The sequence below is a fragment of the Pseudorca crassidens genome, chromosome 18, assembly GCF_039906515.1.
Source record: "Pseudorca crassidens isolate mPseCra1 chromosome 18, mPseCra1.hap1, whole genome shotgun sequence".
NCBI classification, from domain to species: domain Eukaryota; kingdom Metazoa; phylum Chordata; class Mammalia; order Artiodactyla; family Delphinidae; genus Pseudorca; species Pseudorca crassidens.
In genome coordinates, this window is record NC_090313.1 from 68,498,288 (window position 1) to 68,520,235 (window position 21,948).

The 21,948-nt window shown below is 41.6% G+C and overlaps 1 protein-coding gene across 6 annotated transcripts in view; it reads left to right on the forward strand.

The window, feature by feature from the left end:
- Window positions 1–21,948, forward strand: part of DCLK1 (doublecortin like kinase 1) — a 325,310-nt gene that overhangs the window by 147,833 nt on the left and 155,529 nt on the right. For all 6 annotated transcript variants that reach the window (XM_067713357.1, XM_067713356.1, XM_067713358.1 and 3 more), the window contains exon 4: window positions 20,407–20,506. In XM_067713357.1, coding sequence (XP_067569458.1) covers window positions 20,407–20,506 — 100 coding nt within the window. The remainder of the gene's footprint in view (window positions 1–20,406; window positions 20,507–21,948) is intronic.

The window sequence follows — 21,948 nt, forward strand, 5'->3', positions numbered from 1 at the left end:
AGAAGAGAAGAAAAGAGAAAAGAAAAGAAAAGAAAAAGCAAGTGCTCTTCCCGACCGCATGCCCGTGGAATGGGCCGTGGAAACAGAGGACTAAGTGTGGATTGATTCTCAGTGGCTTCTAGTCAGTCTTGGAAAAAGAGAGAGAGCAGTTGGTTTCTTAACCAGCCCTTAGTTGCTTTCAAATAAACTTTCCTTCATGGTAGGACGTTTCTAGGTTTTACTGAGCAGAATTTTTCTCTTCCTGTGCTTTGCACAGCAGTGCGTAAACTGAGATCCCTTTATTTTATTTTATTTTTTAAGATTTTTTTTTGATGTGGACCATTTTTAAAGTCTTTATTGAATTAGTTACAATAGTGCTTCTGGTTTTTTTTAATGTTTGGGTTTTTTGGCCACGAGGCACGTGGGATCTTAGCTCCCCGACCAGGGATCGAACCTTCACCCCCTGCATTGGAAGGCAAAGTGAGATCCCTTTAAAAAGTAAATATTTTTAAATGTGGAAACATCACTTAACAACCAAATGAGTAAAATTTGGCTAAAAAAGAGCATATTAGTATCACATGGAATGAGGGCTCTGTGTACACAGTACAGAAGCTCCTGGCGCTGGTGTCAATTCAGTTGAGTTGGAGTCAGAGCATAGAATGGGTGGCCCTGGGCCTTTGGATGGACTGGTCATATGGTTACAGTTGGTCAGTGCTTGCCTAGTCTGGACCATTGGTCTGAACAGAGTAGTGAGCTATTGGCATGCACAGGAATTTTCCTGTAATGCTTGTGGAGGGACAGTTGTGTGTATTTATTTTGAACAATTATTAGCATCATTAACAACACATTTGTGAAGTAGCTGTCCTGTGTTCAGGAGACTCTAGGTTTTGAAGGGTTAACAAACAGCACCGGTGACCTAGGAACTGCGTCTTCTACTGCGTGATGTAAAGGAACTTATTACTGATTTCATGTCAAAGCAACTTACGTTAGGACTTAAATCAGAGATCGGCAAGCTTTTTCTGCAAAGGGTTAGAGCGAGAAAATATTGTAGGCATTGTGGGTCCTACTGTCCTCTGCCACTGTAGCGCTATAGACACCATAGACAATCCCCGAAATGTGTGAGCGTGGCTGTGTTCCAGTGAAAATGTATTTGTGGACACTGAAATTTGAATTTCGTATCAGTTTCACCTGACACAGAATGTTATTCTCCTGATTTTTCTTCCATCATTTTCAAATATAAAAGCCATTCTTAGCTCACGGGCTGTGCAGAAACAGGCAGCAGGGCCAGATGTGAGTCTCAGTTTATGAACCTCGCGAAAGTCAGAGCTTCCAGGAATGTTTATTATTTTTTTTCAATGTTTTTAATATCCAGCCGTTTTTTTTTAATTTATTCTTATTTATTTTTTTGGCCCCGCCATGCGGCATGTGGGATCTTAGTTCCCCAACCAGGGATTGAACCCGTGCCTCTTGCATTGGAAAGGCAGAGTCTTAACCACTGGACCACCAGGGAAGTCCCCGGGAATGTTTATTTTGATGCTGAGGTTTTCATATGTGTAGAAAAACTCAGATGCAAGCAAATTTAAAAGTACGTTCTATCAAGTTACTCATGAAGATTTGAATGTGAGAGATGAAAGTAAGCATTTCTGGCCACCTGCCTTAGTGTAATTTGGCTGGTTACATTTAATGGCTTCAAGAAGGCAGAGATTTAGGGAGCAAAGGGAGCCTGCCAACTAGGAGAGGATGATGGAGGACTTTAAAACCCTGGCACTGTCTGTGAATTCTGAAGTCATGCATTCATACAGTTTACACATTCATTTCCTCTTACAAAATGTGTTGTTGTTGTTTTCTTAATAGAGGTTGCTCATCTTTTTATTTTAGTTATTTATTTATTTTTGGCTGCATTGGGTCTTTGTTGCTGCACGCGGGCTTTCTCTAGTTGCAGCGAGCGGGGGCTACTCTTCGTTGCGGCGCGTGGGCTTCTTACTGCTGTGGCTTCTCTTGTCGCGGAACGCGGGCTCTAGGTGTGTGGGCTCAGTAGTTGTGGCTCATGGGCTCTAGAGCGCAGGCTCAGTAGTTGTGACACACGGGCTTAGTTGCTCTGCGGCACGTGGGATCTTCCTGGACCAGGGCTTGAACCTGTGTCCCCTGCATTGGCAGGCGGATTCTTAACCACTGCACCACCAGGGAAGTCCCTACAAAATGTTTGCTCCTGGAATTCTTATAGTTTCATTGTTCGTGAAAATTCTCTCTTTTTTTTTTTTTGTTTCCTCTCACAACCCTATATTATAAATTCTCAAAACCTGGCATTTCATGCCACATTACTTTTTTTTTTTTTTTTTTTTTTTGCGGTACGCGGGCCTCTCACTGCTGCGGCCTCTCCCACCACGGAGCACAGGCTCCGGATGCGCAGGCCCAGCAGCCATGGCTCACGGGCCCAGCCGCTTCGCGCATGCCACATTACTTTTTGAATGGCTTTAATTCTGCAATTTTATACACCTTCTTATCTTCTAAATTTAACTTGTTTCCAGAAGTTCTGCATGGAAAAGGAGCCATAATAGGTCCTGATTATTCCCAATTATCTTGTTCTCATTTAATACAAGAGGATTTTACTACATTTTAAGCAGTATTTTTAATCTCAAAAGAGATTGTTTTCCCCAAGTTTAACTTTATAATGCAACAGGAAACATTTAACTACTATGTTCTGGTTCTAGAAGCCTTTTTCTGTCTAAAATAAATGGTTTTTCCCAACTTGTTATAATACTGCAGTAATAACTGAACTATTTCATGGTTCTAGAAACACCTAGAACATTGAAGTTTTAATGTTATCATTGACTAGCACATGCCAAAAATTTAGTAATGACCTCTAACCTCTCAGCATAAAATCAGTTCTTGACCATCTCAGTCTTTACATTGACAAAACATGGCAAAAACATGGTGTCCTGTTCTACCAAACATCCAGCAAGAGCATCTAATAATTTGTAGAATTAATTATATCTGTTCCGCACTCTCCTGACTACGGAAGCCCCTCGCTATGGTGATAAAGGTGCCTTTTACTTTAGGACCTCAGGCCTGGGAGGCTTGCAGGCAACATTTGCCTGCTTAGTTTGTCTCTTGCATGTGTTCCTTTGTAAATCACGGAGCAAAAGAGCCATGAGAGGCACTGCCTCGGCTCATTTAGTGTAATTGCTCATTTTAGAGAAGACGCAACTGGCGCTCAGAGATGTTAGGATCCCACTGAGAGCGATTTACAGTCAAGATTAGAAGAATCCAGTTTTACTGATTCATCATGGCCAGGGTTCTGTCCAGAGCCCACTTGTTCTGGAGGCATTGTCTTGACTAATCTCTCCCGGTTTCTATCTAAGAAGTCAAGGAGGTGTCCCAGAAAGGCTTTCCTGTTCTTAATACTCTATCCTGCATATATAATGTAATACAACTGGGTAATAAAAAGCAAAGCTTCAAGGACAAGGAGAAAATAAGAGAGCCTGGCTAATCCAGGATCTGTACAAAAAACTGTCATACAATCAAGAATTGGTCATTGTGGCATAGGTGATAACTGGCATAAATGAGAAATGAGTAAAAATCATGTGTTGCCCTTTTTCAGGTTAGCACAACATCTATAGTGTTGTAATAGAATGTTCTAGACTTCGGAGTTTCTGTCTAAAACCCTCTAGAGGGACTTCCCTGGTGGCACAGTGGTTAAGAATCCACCTGACAACACAGGGGACACGGGTTCGAGCCCTGGTCCAAGAAGATCCTACATGCCGTGGAGCAACTAAGCCCATATACCACAACTCCTGAGCCTGCGCTCTAGAGCCCACAGTCCACAACTACTTAAGCCCACATGCCCTATAGCCCGTGCGCCACAACTACTGAGTCCACGTGCCATAACTACTGAAGCCCTCACACCTAGAGCCCGCCACCACAATGAGAGGCCTGCGCACAGCAACAAAGAGTAGCCCCCACTCGCCAGAACTAGAGAAAGCAACAAAGACCCAACGATGAAGACCCAACACAGCCAAAAATAAATAAATAAATAGATAAATGTATAAAAAATAAAACCCTCTAGAACTCAAAGTTAATGGAAAAATGAAGCCACTAACAGCTGATGCTACGAAAAAAAAAAACCCTCCAGGTTTAAGTTTAACAGTAATCTGGTATGTTTCAAGCCTTCCTCCTTCTACTTTTAAAGTGAGATTACAGGTGTTTTGTGGAGTATTTGTATGTTATTCTCCATTTTTGTATGCATGAAAGATACACACCTGTACTGGTTTGCCAGAGCTGCAGTAACAAAGTATCATGACTGGGGTGTGTAAACAGCAGAAGTGTGTTGCTTCACAGTTCTGGAGGCCAGAAGTCTCAGTTGAAGGTGTCAGCAGGGTTGGTTCTTTCCGGGGTCTGTGAAGGAGAATCTGTCCCTTGTCTCTCTCCTAAGCTTCTGGTGGTTTGCTGGCAATCTTTGGCCTTCCTTATCTTATAGAAGCATCACCCTGATCTTTCCCTTCATCTTCACATGCCGTCCTTCCTGTGTGTCTGTGTCCACATTTCCCCTTCTTATAAGGCCAACCATCGTACTGGATTAGGGGCCCCTTCTACTCTAACATGACCTCATCTTAACTAACTGCATCTGCAGTCACCCTGTTTCCAAACAAGGTCATACTCTGGGAATTAGTATTTCAGTGTATGAATTTTGTGGGGCAAAGTTGAAGCCATAGTCACACCCTTCACCGAGAGACTGCAAAAAAATAACTATTTTGGTCACTGTAAATGTTTATACAAAGACACTTCTCGAGTTTAAAAAATTTGATTAACCGTTCATGTGTTTGAACACTGAAGGGCAGTATAACACTACAAATACTGCACAAAGAAGTTTGTGGCTCAATTACTTTAGAAATTGAATTATCATAATGGTTTCATTTAAATACACTTTATAAGCATGGCTGTTGTTTCTGGTAGTTCTAACCTGATATCTGATGAGACTGAATGTTAGAGGCAGAGACTGAATATTGAAACTTGAAGTTGTCTAAGTGACAGACAAGGAGAGAACCTCAGTGTTCAGATTTACGGTGAATGGTTATGCCTTTTCTATGGTTTTAAAGCTTTAATTGGCTGCTCGTTGTGGCAGTTCATGCTTCCATTTCATTTCTTTTAACATCAAGGAAGTTATGATTGGCATGGACAAATGTTTCAGCATGGGGAGAATGTTCACTCGTCTACTTGTCAGGTATTTCAAAAGAATGTGATTTTCAGGGGCTGTAAGGAGATAGCTTATATAGTTACTGCACTGTATTCTTCACATGGGAAAGAAAACTGGATAATATACAGACGGAAAGTAAATGTTATTTTCATGTACTTTGGTTAGTGTTGATTGCAGTTCTAATGGCTTACAGTTGCCTAAAGCCTGACAGCCATTAGATGGAATAATTTTCAGTATGAAAACAGTACAAGGGAAAGAGAAGCTGGAAACTGCTGATTTATTTTGCCTTCTATGCCATGATTGTTGGCTTTTCTGAGAGTAATCTTAGAAGTTTATGCTTTACCAGGGCTGCATACAATTACTTGCCTTCTGCTAAACACTTGTTCTGTGCCTGACACATGTCCGTACATTATCTTATCAAATTCTTTCTACCATCTTGGGAGGTGGATGCAATAGTATTTTCATTCTCTCTATGAAGAAAAGGAGATTTCTAAATGTTGAGTAATCAGCCCAGGTCACCCAGCTAGTAATGAATGGAATTGAGTTTTAAATCAGATGTCCTCAGACTCCAGAGCCGCTCTTCGAAGCTTTTCAAAGCTACGACAGCCATCCAAAGCTACTCTTATATGTTGTCCTGTGTTGGTGTTTCATGAAATGAAAATTAGACCATAAACATGTGGAAACATAAACGTGTCCTCATCCAAACATTGAGAGTATCTCCCAGTCCTTGCTAGATGTTCCCTAGATAAATGCACTGACCCTTTATGTGCCATTAGGGACGTTCAGAGCTAATCACGACAGAAGGCCATCGATACCGTAAGACTAGTTTCTGAAAGAAAGAAGAATCATGTCAACTTACTTCTCACTAGTGAAATACCTAATAAATAAAAATCAACCATTAGAAATGATTTATGAAAAGCTTTGATTTTTATCCTCTCACTTTGATGTCTTAGGCCCCAAATCTATTTCCCCAGATGGCTGAGTTTTATTTACACTGTTTCCTTCCAACTAGAGCTAACATTTGTAATAGTTTTTAATGGCCCTGGTGATTTTCACATTTGGGCAGAGCAGATGTGACCAAAAAAAATACTGTGTATGATTGATTTTTATTTTTAAGAGAGACCTTTCCCTTGGAAGGTGAAACTGGCAGCCTTTCAAACCATGATTAGCCCTTATAACCAGGGGATGACTTGAGGGGCAGGAAAAAGAGGCAGAATGTGCTTCTGGCCTTTATCGAAGGGGTTTAATTTTGTTCCATCTCTACTGAGCTGGTAATATTTGGTCTGAAATTTCCTGTTATAGATTCTCCATATCATCTGCTTCTCCCCTCTTTTCTCCCAGGAAGGGAGAAAAGAGAGTCATGGTCAGGGATGGGCAAGAGAAGAAGGACTCAAAAAATAATCTCAGTTGAGAAATCCACCCTTTTCCCAGCGTACCAGAGTAAGCACGCGAGGACGCTCACGCCCACACACACAGACACATACAGCATCAACTGTATTGATTGTTCATGGGCTCCCATTTCCAGAACTGGTGGGTCTGGACTGCAGGCTACCTTGACTGTCTTTGGAGATTGCTAGAGTTGGAGTGTATCAGGAGGCCTGGGGGCCTCCCTTGGACCTTAGGTACAGCCACGGGGACTGGCCTTATGCACATGAACCATGGCTAATGATCACTTAGTATGGAATTCTCCCCCAGAGATTGGAAACTGCCTGCCCATGGGTTGAATTCAGGATACCGGTGTGTTTTATTTGGAATGCACAGTGTTTTTTTATTAAAAAAAAATGCATTGCCAACTTTTAAGAATCGGGGACTTTCAAATAAAAACCTGATTTCACTTTCTCTCAGGAAATCAATGAATCTAGCAACACTGGGCTAACCGTCCTGCAGGACAGGTGTTGAGGGAGGTGACCCTTTTAGGTGAGAGGAGGGTTTCGGTTTATAACAGCCCCACCAATTTCCTGTTGTCTGCCTGTGTTAACTGCCATTTTCCACCCCATTTGCGCTGGGTTTTATGATGCTTGGCCCACTTCACTGTTTGTGTTACCCTCCAGGCCTCTGTAAGCATTTGAAGTCGTGATGCTTTGCACCTACAGCTCATGCATTGTGGGGAAGTGGCAGCCAGCCCCATGTTATTTACCGAACTCTGTATGTAGATAAAAAGGATTATAGAAACTCTAATATATATACTATAGGATGAAGACAAAGAAGAAATATTGGCCTAGAGTGTTTTGGTCACCATATATAATTTTTTTAAAGACCATTGAATAAGGAACATCTGCAAGTATATGTTCATCGTTGTATACCCATATCAGCCTTTATTTATAAAAACAATGTTTTGGGGCTTCCCTAGTGGCGCAGTGGTTGAGAGTCCGCCTGCTGATGCAGGGGACACGGGTTCGTGCCCCGATCCGGGAAGATCCCGCCCACATGCTGCGGAGCGGCTAGGCCCGTGAGCCATGGCCGCTGAGCCTGCGCGTCCGGAGCCTGTGCTCCTCAACGGGAGGGGCCACAACAGTGAGAGGCCTGCGTACTGCAAAAACAAACAAACAAACGATGTTTTGAAACCAATCCTTCATTTTAGACGTCATAAAATTTTTTATCTTACTATTGCCATGTCTTTCAGCCTTTTGTCAGTTTTGCTTAGATCTCAATACAATTATGCAAAACAGTATTATCATTCAAACAACTCCAAACAATTCTAGAGAATGTTTTCATTAGCAATTTAAAAAACCTATTCTCAAATACATTTTTGGAAGAATAAGTATTTTTTTCTCCAATAATATTTTTGATGCTATATAAATGTTTGTCTTAGCTGCAAACGTTTGAGTTGGGGTACAATAAAAGTAATTTTTTCATATAATAATTTTAGAATGTAATTTTCGGTTGCATTTGGACTGAATACTACTGGAATCATTATGCTCAACTAGAAGTGGTTAAGCATCCACCAGCCAGAACACTGACCAATATGTTACACATAACACACAGGAGACAAAAGGCTGTATCCTCAGTTCATTTAAAAAATCCAATGTTTTAGGAGCACTCCCATTGTGGAGCTGTTGATGGTGATGATGGTGGTACCAGCGGTGATGGTGGCCATGGTGTTGATGGTCATGGGGCAGTGGTGATGGTGGTAACAGTCATTTTGGAGATCTCAGATTTATGGGAATGTCATCATTTGAAAAACATCATTTACTTGAGAAGACTAATTTGAATCGTATAAAAAAAAATCCCTTTTTTTAACATCTTTACTGGAGTATAATTGCTTTACAGTGGTGTGTTAGCTTCTGCTTTATTAAAAAAAATCCCTTTTAATGTCAAGCTGTAAAGTCAGACAAGTAGATTAGAAATAGAAAGATTGAAAACAACCAACTCCATACTTTAATGTCAAGCAATTTACAAATTTTCCTGGAAGAAGCATGCTTCCATGGGTTTGGGAATATCATTTTTTGCCTGTAACCTCAAGTGACAAGCCAGTGCACAAGAATATAAAAAGTAGAGTGTTTGTCTTTATACTTTTATCCCTCAAATAGATACCAATTCTTTGGATTGTGATTTTCTTGTGAACCTTTTTTAAAAAATCAGGTTTTACCAAAGGGTACTTGTGAGGAATCAACGTAATGTTAAGTCTCTCTTTGGGGCCTGGCACATCATAGGCCTTTGCACTGGTCTTGGGCTCCTGAAACATCAAGGGGGAAATAAGTCATGCACTGATTCACTGGTCATGTGCACATAGAGATAAGAGTCAGTAAAATTGCAAGAGAGCTAAATGCTTTAAGTACATCTTTAACTCCTGATCAGAGAAACCGTATCTGAGAGTGCTGCCTTGCACAGGTTTTGTGGGCTGTGTTTGGCCCTCTGGGTTTGAAGCCCAACCTTTGTGATCCACGCTTCCTAATTCACCTGCACTCCAGGAACCCCGTCGCAGAGCACCTTAAGCCAGCTTTTCGGTGTCCTAAGTTTAATTTGCCCCACACCTATCCTGTTCAGGGTTCCCAGGCTTACGAACATTTAGTGGAAGCATCTCAGAGCATCACTTTTTTGTCCTTCCTCTTGACATTGACAAACGGTGACCCTGCTCTGCCACAAACACAAGCAAATGGAATAAACACGCATGAAAGCACACACTTCCGTAAATCTTTTTGGAAGGTGTAATTATTTTCAAGGAGCTTTATATGGTTGTTTCTAGATCAAAAGTTGCGTGGACTGAATGCAGCCCAGAAGAACCTTTTGTATGGATTTGTTTATGTGGTATTGCAGATATATATATATATATATATATATATATATATTTTAAAGTTGGGGGATATGAAATTTGACCACAATTCTTATTTAAATGTGAAGTCATAAAGTACTGCAGGGTGACACAGCGCTTGGTGCTGCTGGCTTTAGACATGGCATTTATTATCCTTTTTGCTGCAGTCACCACTGAAGTTTGCCTGGTCCGCCTCCCTCATCTGTTTTCTCTGCCAAGCCCAGGCTGGACCTGTGTGGCGACGTTCACCGAGGGCAGCCAGAGCACCTCTCGGCATTGGCAGTGAGAGCTTGAAGTATTTCTCGGACTTGTTTGAAGCTACCATTATGCCCAGCACCTCTGTTCACATGTTAAGCAGACAGCTCAGTATTAACTCTCGGTGCCACCTTTTCCCCTTGGGGATTGTTTTTCCTCATCTGCTCTGAAAAGCTCTGTATTCGTTGGCTTCATGTGTCTCATAATTAGTTTATGTCTTCTTTTTCCAGTGATCGTAGTATAATGTTTCTGCCTAATTAGAAACTGAGTCACAATCTCCACTACCTATTTACATGGATCTTTTAGAAGATCCTCTCAGCAACAGCATGTAAGTTTAACTCTTTTTCTAGCCCTGAAAAGAATGACTTGAATCAGGCTTGTTAAATAACCCTGTTCTTGGGCGCGTGGCAGCCCTCAGCTTGAACGTCGCTTGCCTTAGTCCGTTAGGTCTGCTGTAACACAATACTGTAGGACTTCCCTGGTGGCGGCAGTGGTTAAGAATCCGCCTGCCAATGCAGGGGACATGGGTTCGAGCCCTGGTCCGGGAAGATCCCACATGCCGCGGAGCAACTAAGCCCGTGCACTGTAGAGTCCGTGAGACACAGCTATTCAAGCCTGCGCACCTAGAGCCCGTGCTCCATGACGAGAGAAGCCACCACAACCAAGAGTAGCCCCCGCTCGCCGCAACTAGAGAAAGCCCACGCGCAGCAACGAAGACCCAACACAGCCAAATAAATAAAAAACAAAATAGTACTGTAGTCTGGGTGGGTCATAAACAACAGAAATTTATTTCTCACAGTCCTAGAGGCTGAGAAATCCAAGATTGAGTGTCTGGTAAGAGCCTGCTTCCTAGATGGCTGTCTTTTTGCTGTAAACTCACCTGGCAGAAGGGGCAAAGGAACCCCCTCAGGCTTCTTTTATAAGGACCCTAATCCCACGACCTAATCACCTCCCAGAGGCCCTACTTTCCAATACCATCACACTGGGGGCTAGGATTTCAGCATATAGATTTGGGTGGACACATTCAGACCGTAGCATCCATCTTGAGGTAAGTGGTATGCATTTGCTTCTGAGCTCAGATCAGAGATTATTTGTGCCCTCTTTAAAGAGATGACTGTGTGACAGTTTCCACGTTCTTGCACTATGGTTTAACTCCTTAAGTGAAGAGTGGCAGGTAGATTAAGCTACTTCTTTTTAATAGATTTTATTTATTTATTTATTTATGGCTGTGTTGGGTCTTCGTTGCTGTGCGCGGACTTTCTCTAGTTGTGGCGAGCAGGGGCTACTCTTCATTGTGGTGCGTGAGCTTCTCATTGCGGTGGCTCCTCTTGTTGCGGAGCATGGGCTCTAGGCGCGCAGGCTTCAGTAGTTGTGGCATGCGGGCTCAGTAGTTGTGGCTCGAGGGCTGTAGAGCGCAGGCTCAGTAGTTGTGGCTCGCAGGCTCAGTAGTTGTGGCGCACAGGCTTAGTTGCTCCACGGCATGTGGGATCTTCCCAGACTAGGGCTCCAGCCCCTGTCCCCTGCATTGGTAGGCGGATTCTTAACCACTGTGCCACCAGGGAAGCCCTTAGAATAAGCTATTTTAAGGATGTGGTAGCCAACAGGAGGGAAGTCTCAGGAGAAAGCAAACACAGCAGTGGGATTGAGGTTACATTAACTTGTCAAGAGGGCAGACTTGGAGGCCTCTGAGGTCAGCTCTGTTCTCCACACTCCTCTTTCCCAGATGTTCAAAGGTTTTAGTATTCCATTCTCAAATGGTAGCCCCAGATTCCTCATCATGATGCCTGGCCCAGAGACCTACCATGCCTGACCAGTGCCAGCACTAATAGTAGCAGCTGCCCGTCCCCCTGTGCCTTCCCTGTGGGCCAGTAGTTACTGAGGGCTTTAACTACCTTCATTCATTGAATTCTCAAGGAACTCTGCACAATAAGCCCCATTTTACAGATGCAGAAACTGAGGCTGAGGACGTTTAATAGCTGCCCAAGGTCACATACCTATTAGGTGGCAGAGCCAATGCCCCCTGTCAGTATTTGGTACTAGAGGGTCACTTTACTCCTAAAAAAAAAGAGAAGAAGAAGAGGATGTTAGTATTTAAAAAATAGGATAAGTAATGAAAGAACCATCATTTAGAAGAGGTTGCTGTCCCATGAAGGATGGTGACCCTGTATGAAGAGCGCATTGCTCCATCAGAGAGGATGCTCCATGGCGGTCTTCCCTAGGTGATGTCCACGTGAGCCAGTGGCTGAGAACACACTTAAGGAGTAGATGTACTTTCCATTCCATAATTATTGGAATTGTTTTTTTCTGGTTGACCCAGCAAATTAAATTGCTTGCATTTCAAAAGAGAACATTTCTTTTTTCCATTTCTTTTAAGCATCAGCATGTTATTCCAGTGTTAGCTCCGAGCCAATTCTGAATTTCAACAATATTATCCACTTTTGCAAAAAAAGATCCTAGAGCTTCAAACTTGTAAAAAGCAGTTTGAGGAGCTTTCTTTTCTTCTCTCTGTTACTATTATTTTACTATTATTAGAATAATGTATTGCTTTTCTTACTGGTTATATCTTTTTCTGAGGAAGAACCATAGTTTCTTGAAAATATTTTTCCTTATTAGAAATTTCTTTGTTTTTCATCTTTACTGGAGCATACTTGCTTTACAATGTTGTATTCGTTTCTGCTGTATAACAAAGTGAATCAGCTATATGTATACATATATCCCCATATCCCCTCCCTCTTGAGGCTCCCTCCCACCCTCCCTATCCCACCCCTCTAGGTGGTCACAAAGCACCAAGCTGACCTCCCTGTGCTATGCAGCAGCTTCCCACTAGAATTTATAGCTAGAAGAGCAATTGTAAAATAAACTACCATTTGTATAAGTTTGTCATCAAAGAAATGAAAAAGTGATAAAGGAACAATGGAGAATGTATTTTTGTGACAATAATATAACGTATTCCTAATATTTGGCTATAAGCTAATTGTAGACATATTTTAGAACTAGAAATGTATGGAATTACATGATTATAGAACAGGAAAATTCACAATGGTTGACTTATAATATCATGTGTCATAACAATGCTCAATGCTAAGAGTTAAGAAATGAAGCGAAGTATGGAATGAAATTGGAAGAGAAATCTTCTCAAAATTAAGTTTTGACAGGAGGAGGGGGCCTATGTGTGTCAAGTTTTAACTGAGAGCTAATTATAATGGTCATATTACGAGTTGTGTAGAAAGGAGATTGTTGATTCTGGTGCCTTAGATACACAGGCGACTGGACTTTTTTTCAAAAGTCTAAGTATTCCTTTTTGGTAAAGATTATCTCATCAAAATGTGGACAACAGAACCTTTAAAGCTACCCTCTTTAACTGGTATCAAGAAGAATGAGAAATTATTATAATTAGTATTATATCCTTTTTTAAAAAAAGAAAATTGAAACAGAAAGGATAGGGATACTCAATGATTCCAATAAATGGACTGAATTTCTTGGCTTTTGTTTTTTGTGGTGGTTTGTAATTTCACTTAAAATACATTAAATAGGTGACTGAAATATTTTTAGCGTCTCTAACATACCAGGAGACATCTGATAAAGACACAGTGGCTGGTGTGGCTTCAAACATATGAGGCCATGGCTGCAGAGATATCCCTAATTTTGTTGGTAGAGGTCACTCTTGTAAAGAAAATCTCATCATACAGGCGCTGCTGAGAATCTCGCCCTGTTCCCTGATGTCAGCGTCACCATGGAGATCTCATTCCAGTAAGGGGGAATGGATTCCACAGTCCTGCTTTGGAAACGTGTAAATAGCAGATGCTTTTATTGCCTTTGTTTGAATCTCTGCCCTTGTAGAGCAACTCAAACCGGAAGCTCAGAGCAGAGGAAGTCCATATTTGTCTGCTGTGATTCCCCCCCCCCCATGTAAGCAGCTTGGTCCCCTGGGACGAGAGTGCATAAAGACAAGTTAATGGGAAAGAGATGAATTCAGATTTCACATAAAGAATGTCAGAAAACTGAATAATGTTTTCCTTGAGTCAAAGAAATAATTCATACTTGCTTTAATACTTTTTATTATAAGCTATTAATGTACAATATATGGGATAACTAAATGGTTTTATCAACTGAAATTTATAATACAAAATTGGAAGGGTACATGTTTCTATGAATTTGAATAGACTTGTTTTCCTGAAACTTGGTAGTTAAGAGCCTGCATCTGAATTCTAACTGACCTGGTTTCAAATTCCTATTGATCTTCTGTTTAATCTGGCTACGTTTTTTTAAATCTTAAAATAGGGAAAATAGTAGCATCTAACTATTGTTTACTAGTGTGTCTCCTTCATAGCAGAGGGGCTTAAATGTAATCATGTATATTGAAGGTTAAGTATAGTAATATATATAGAAATATTCTTGTTGCTATATCACACCCAGAAGAGAATTTTCATCTTTTCTTTATATCTTCATCACATAATTACCGTGGTAAAACAGAACCATTACAGAAACTGATAAGTAAGAGAATTTAAGTAACCGGTCCAAGTGTATACAATGACTATGGCAAATCTGTGCTCAGAACCTGTGTATCCTGATCCTCATTCAAAGGCTTTTTCCAGCACATCTGGCAATTATAATCGTCCATGTTTTTTCAGATACAGTGGTGTTTATATTTGGGATTAGATGTTCACATAGTAACCAAAGTATTAGGTAAGAACTGCAAATTAATTGATGGAATATTAAGCCTTGTGTGCCATAAACTACCTCCTTTATGAATTGTATGCAGTACATCTGTAATTTCGTTTCTAGTGTAGGGACATTTCAACAAAGGACACTTTTCGCAGAGGAATACAAATCTCCAGTTCCCACAAAACTAAAAGTTGGTGACAGACCCCGATAGGCCCTGATTAAGATAATGGTTCATAGAACTATATATACGTGTGGAAGCAGGTAAACATATTTGCAGGTGACTGTCACAGCATCATTTCAGTGGAAACTTTTTTTTTTTTACGTCTTTATTGGAGTATCATTGCTTTACAGTGGTGTGTTAGTTTCTGCTTTATAACAAAGTGAATCAGTTATACATATACATATGTTCCCATATCTCTTCCCTCTTGCGTCTCCCTCCCTCCCACCCTCCCTATCCCACCCCTCCAGGCGGTCACATAGCACCGAGCTGATCTCCCTGTGTTATGTGGCTGCTTCCCACTAGCTATCCACCCTATGTTTGGTAGTGTATATATGTCCATGCCTCTCTCTTGCTTTGTCACAGCTCACCCTTCCTGATCCCCACATCCTCAAGTCCATTCTCTAGTAGGTCTGTGTCTTTATTCCTGTCTTACCCCTAGGTTCTTCATCAGTGGAAACTTGGTGGAAATCAGAGGCATGAACCCAACTTCTTGTTAGCAACTTCTACCAGCTTTGCACCAATTCCCTGATACTAATTCAAAGTGTGCTTTGCACCAAGATAATTATACCAGTAGAACCCCTGTTCTCAAAGTGAGAAGGGGCACCCATATGCTACATTTGACCCAAATCTACTTAGAGAAGAAGGCTGTTTGTTGTGCCCAGGAGTTACGTACTAAGTTTTTTTTTTAACGTTTTATTTGTTTATATTAGGTATACATTTGATTTATACTTATTTGGAAGGAAAACTATATTTGGGCTAATAAAAATAGCTAAAATTTATTGAGGATTTATTCCCTTCAGATTCACAGTCGAATTCTTAAAACCACCAATATGATAAACGGAGGCACAGAGAGAATAGCATCTACGGGGCAGAGCTGGGTTAATGCAGAACCCGGGCTTTGACGACAGGGCTGTGCTCTTGGGAAATGGTGCCAGAGCAGATGTTCCCATTGTGACACAGAATCGCACTCAGGGAGGCACTGCCTCTGCCCAAGGTTTAGGATCTTTAGAAGCAGGGTTTCCTGATTTGCTCAAGTCAGTGGTAATGGCAGAGCACGAGCTGCACCCCAGCCGCCTGCCTCCAGACCCATGACAAACCACTGGAAGGTATTGCAGGTTACTCTCTGCTGAATTACTAATTCACCACAGTGTGTTAGGAGTGTCCGTCTGTGCACATATGTGCTGGAAATGAATAGGGGAAGGATGAGGGCAGTCGTATTCTCAAGGCCTAGCAGGGTGGCTGGCAAATAATAGGTGCCCAATGAACATTTATTGAGTGAAGATTAGGTGTTCAGAGCAGGGGCGAGGCACTTTGGATTGGAGTGGATAGAGAAGGTAAGGCTTGGATCTTCAACTGAGCTTTGACTCATAGGAGGGATTTGAATAGGTAAAGAGTTAATAGGAGGGGATACCTAATGGGAAAAAAAAATATCATACCAAAGCCACACACGCATAGGAAAGAAAAAGCGCTTTTCCAAGGAGAATCAGTAAAGCAGATCAACTGGAACATGTTTCAGGTTGGAGCATAGTACTTAGGTTTATCTCTCCATCCACCCACCCACCCATCCACCCACCCATCCACCCACCCATCCATCCATCCACCCACCCACCCACCCATCCACCCATCCACCCACCCACCCATCCACCCACCCAGCCACCCACTCATCCACCCACCCATCCACCCACCCATCCACCCATCCACCCACCCATCCACCCACCCACCCACCCATCCATCCATCCACCCACCCACCCATCCACCCACCCACCCATCCATCCACCCACCCATCCATCCACCCACCCATCCATCCATCCACCCATCCATCCATCCACCCACCCATCCACCCACCCACCCATCCACCCACCCACCCATCCATCCACCCACCCATCCACCCATCCACCCACCCACCCACCCATCCACCCATCCACCCACCCATCCACCCATCCACCCACCCACCCACCCACCCATCCACCCATCCAATGCTTATTGAGTATCAGGCACCATGCCATGGGTAAACCTACCATAGACTTGAAAGATAGGTTGGAACCAGATTTTGAGGAGTCTGGAACGCCAAGCTCAAAGATGAACTTTAATTCGATGATAAACCATTGATGCTTTTCTGAGCCATGGACGGAGATGGTGAAAGTTTTCTGAGGAGAAGGAGCTTAGGAGGATTAAATAGGACCGGTGGGAGAGAAAGGAGATGGGAGTGAGAAAAACCATGAGAGGGAAATGCTAAGGTCCACAGGTGAGAGGCTAAGCTCTGGACTGATGTGGTGATGGGGGTGAAGAGGAGGGGCAGGAAAGGCCTGGGCTTGGGAGACGGTACAGAGGCAGCATCTGTGGCCATGGAGACAGTGGAGGCGGGTGTATGCTGACAATACCGACTCTTCTGGGGGCAAGAGAATGATGGTTAAACAGGAACAGGTTGGACTTTCTTTTCTCAAACTTCTTATCTCTGCCTTTGCATCTTCCCTGGATCTAATATTGATGGATGATTCCAACATCTGATACCTACCAACCAGAGAGTTCATGAAAGAATAGGTCAACTCTCACTACCTTGTTGTAGCAAGGAGCATGTTTTTTTTTAATCCATAAGTGGAACTTATTTCTCAAAGCTGGTTACCACTCTGACTTTTGAGAACCTCAAACTTAAAAAGGAATAACAATGTGTAAATATATAAAATCAGATCATTACGCACAACATTGGTTTTACATTTGTCTATCTTTTCTAATCTTTTGATATCAGAATGTACAGTAATGCCTAAAGGAAAGTTCTCAAAGTATATTGGCCTAGAGAAAAGGGTTATAAATCTTACTCTGTTATTCTTTATTGTTAGATGGAATACATTTACAGCTACCTCAATATCAGTGATAAAGAGTGAGAGCACGGATAATTGAAGGGCATAGATTGTCCTGAATCCATATTTATTGTAACCTTGTGTTTAAGCCTCTGCTATCAACTGTTTTACCAAGGCTTCTAACAGGGAGCAGTTTTATAAATTTGAATTTGATCTACTGACCGTACCCACCTTCTCTGGTGGGAGGTTGTGAGCAGGGAAATGGCTAAATGGTGCCAGAGCAGAAAGCACAGAAAACATCACAGTTTCTGACAGTTGAACAAATTCTTGATTTTAGTCACTGAAAATTGAGACGTAAATGAATACATGTTGCTTGGCATTGAAAGGACTTTTCCCTTTTTTTGTGCTGAGCGATGACAGTTAGTTTTCCTTAATCATCACTGCGTTCCTTTTACGTTCTTGGAGTCCTGGAGTTGGAAACAACATCAAAAGTCCATCCTCTTTCAGTTCCCACTTGCCAACAGAATTATACCTAAACTGTCCAGGCTGCATCATTGTCTGTTCCGTTCTCTGAGTCTTCTGGGAGGCTGGTCATGGGATTATGGTGGATGGGAGTTGGCTGGCAACCTGTTCATAACACACTATAGTTTTGATAGTTATTTGTCTGCTTAGCAGTGGCATAAAATAGGCACCAGTAGGTGAATGTCTTCTCGTTGGCCATCTCATGCTCAAATGCAAATGATGGGACTGTGAGGAAAGAAAGGACAGTTTCTTTTGGAAAACAGTACTTTTCATCCATCAGAGCTTTGTCATCATAAAGTTTGGCGCAAAGCCTGGCACAGAGTAGGCCCGGCATAAATGTTTGAATGATTTAAAAATTAGCCAATAAATATTTATCAGCTAGAGAAATATGGTAGCTCAGGAGTAGGGTAAGTAACTCTTATTTCCTTTGTGTGTTCTTTTCACTTATGGCCGTCAGCACGGTACCAAAGGGACCCTGTCAGACAGGAGTCCATACCAATGCGGGTGAGAAGAGTTCCAGAATCACATGAGTCTGGGAAACACTATATTCTTCTATCATCTCCTCTTTGGAGTTGCAGTGTACATTAGCACACTAAGGGTTTTGAGAAGACCAGAAATAAAGAAACCTGTTTCTACTGGTTAAATATTCCCCAAATCTCTTTGGCTATGGGACCATTTGGGGCACAAATGCTATTAATCATTCTCACTTTAGGAAATACTGCCTTTTTAGGGTTAATTCACACTTTGCCTGAAAAAGACACGGTTTCCCATTCTTACTCATTTTTGTATGCATGTGTGCTGTATGCTAATGGACATACAGTCGGCACAGTATGGACTTCTGCACGTAAAATGACAACGGCCTATGTAGGGTTGGTTGGGATGATACCCGTGCTGATAAAGAAAGCTGGGGTGAGGAGTGCTGCGTCATAAAGGTAAAAATGAACAAGGTCGTGGTTGGAATCTGACAGAGAGGAGTGAAACGGAGAGTGGGTTCTGAATTCAAAGAGCCTGTTTTTAACCCAAGTAGACAGAGCTTCTGACACGAGTCTTAAGACCTTGGGTCCGTCTTCCTCGATGATTTCAAGGTCCCCCTTAAGTCACCTGTGTTTTCAAAGCTTTTGCAGACAGAATAAGTACTGACAACCATGAATGTCCCTCACTCATACTTAATGCTTACCATCAAACTGTTAGAGAAATATCATTCTTAAAACCTCAACCAAGCGATTATTTGGAAATGAGAGATTATTTAAGAAAAACTATGTAAAGCCTGCACAGCATTGCGTTTGGGGCTCTAAAGTGTTCTCCCAACTTATTTCTGGAAGTCCTACAGCATCTTTGACTTGTCAGGGTCATGCTCCAGGAACTGACAAGGAACAGAACCCCACAGGTGCTCTGTGGATGAAGCTACCAACAGATAAGGGAGGGGCTCGTAGGAAACACAGACCCAAAATATCTCACATATCAGACACAGGGAAGCTTGTCTCTGGTCCTTAAATATCCGAGGGAAAGTGCAATAGATAAATAAGAAAGTCTATTTCATGCAGCTCTGAACGGTGCCTTCAGTTGACCGCTTTACAATCTGCTCCAAGCAGTCAAAGAAAATTGAAAATAGATAGAAATCAGCAGTGTTTCCGGCGCCTTCTGCTGGCATTATACATACTGTGAACAAAAAAAGTATTACACCGCACGTCCACGTATCCACAGACAGAGAGCAATAAGCTTGAAATTATTCATCTGGACCACATTTACTTGGAAAGCGGCATTTAGCTCTCAAAGTTCGTATTGGAGAAGAAATTGAATAAATATCAAAAAGTTGTTAAAAAACTTTCCCTTTGGGTGACTACAAGCTGGGGAGCCCACAGGAGTGTTAAAGTTTAGCTCAGCTTGAGTTCAGGGCATACAGTCCCTCCATATCTAAATCTCAGAAATGACTTTTTCTATTATTTATGTATTTATTATTACTGTATTCTATTATTCCTTGTATGAAGGGTACCATTTTTGTTTTAGCTGGAGGTAGAATGGGTCTCAAGGAGACTTATATTCTTGTTAGGATATAACTATTCTTCTCTGTTACCCCAATGATCATCGTGTGTATGGCAACTATGGCATCAGTTACTAGAAAATGTATTTGTTGCTAAAATCAGATGCTGACTTTTATTGCTATCAGGGACTGTTACGTTCGGAAGCGTGAAGGAGCGCCCCTTTTTCCACATGTTGCTGCATCCTCTCTGTTATGAAAATAAAGGGTTCTTACCTCATATCCTATTGATATATCAAGTAATAAATGTGACAGTTACCGGTTCTGTTTTCCTTATCCCGTCTTCCTGCACCACTGAAACGGAACAAGTTTCTTACTAGTAACAGATGCTTGCAACCTTCTTTTGAAATTCCTCTGGAGAAGCTGCCCTGTTGATTCCATTAGATGGGAAGTGGCTTTATGCAGATGTCCACTTGCAGGGATGCACTGTTGTAATTGCTGTTCTGCTGACCCCTTGCTGAGTGCCATGCTTTTCTCTTGTAGGTGATGTGCCTTCAGGACTTCTTTGGTGACGATGACATTTTTATTGCATGTGGACCGGAGAAGTTCCGTTACCAGGATGATTTCTTGCTAGATGAAAGTGGTAAGGAAAAAAAAAAAAAAAAAGTTCAAAACCAGGGGAAATTTGAGGCAGCTTTCCAAAATGAGCTGCACCAGGCCAAGATTATGTCAACTCAAAAGCTACCAAATCAGTTTCAGATCCTCAACCAACATGGCTTTTCCATATCTTGAATTTCTTTGATTTTTTTTTTAATATAGAAAACAGATGAAATGATCATTGGGAAGGTTAAATCATTTAAAGGGTAAATTACCAGTGGCTAATTTATAACCATTTCATAACTAAATTGATGTTCTATAGAAAAATCATGGTGCCGATTTCTACATGTTTAATTATATATTTTTGTCAAAGTGCGTAGTTGAGAGACGTGTAACATAAAATTGTTGAGTATGTGTCTAGACTCGGCTTTCACACGGCCTCCTTTATCCTTTAGGTCCTAACTGAGAAAGATGGTTTCGTGTCCTTTTCCTTTAAATGCTTCAGAGCTTGTATGTCATTAGAATCTATGAAGGATCAAAAGAGAGGAGGGAAGCTCCCTTCCATTGAAAATGGAATGTGATTTTCTTTTTACGTTTGTTAGAGGAGGAACAGTTGATAAAGAGGAAAAGGTGCATCTCAGCATATGAATGTGAAAGGTTGTAACTTCAAGGATGATGTTTTCTGATACCATAAATCATCTCAGAATCTTAACAGCATCACAGGGAAGATTATTGCCCTGAACAGAGACCTTTCCTTGATCATATTACTTCTGGTTTAATTAGGGACATAGTACATATTTATGGACAATTCAAACTGTTGCTAGTTGGAAATACTTTTTGACGTGATAGTGAATTTCTTGCTTAGATGAATGCACGTAAATCAGTGAGTTTTTGAGTGAGTGGCTGGGAAATACTGGAGCTCCAATACAGCTGATGTACATTCACGTAGAGTATCTACGTATCACGTAGAGTTACATGTATTTAAACACACTACAATTATTTCGTCATTTTAATGTGACTTAGGGTATATAGGGAGGGATGAGAATAAGAGAGATTGTCCCTTTACCATAAAAACTTTAAATGCCCAATAAAAGTTTATATAGATATATCCCTTGAAGAGATTTAAGTCATTTTGGTTGAAAGGGCTTAACTGGAAGAGTGGTTTGGTGTCTCTTTCCCTCTAAATACCTTCCATCTTCATCTCTGATAGACTGTCCTTGGGGGCACAGATTTATGTACACCTGTCACACATATAATGTCCTCTGGGAGGGCCTTCTTCAGGATGAGGCAGCTTTGCCATTGTGCAAAACAACTGAATGTTAGGAGTCAGGCAGAAGAGCCGGCAGCACAGTTTTGAGAAAAATAAACTGCCTTGACTTTCGATTTAAAGAAAATAGCTGTTTCTGATAGAATGGTCTGAGAGACCAGATGCGTTCTGAAATGAGAGTTTCATTTGTTGCTTTGATACGGAAAGCAGCCTGTCAGACT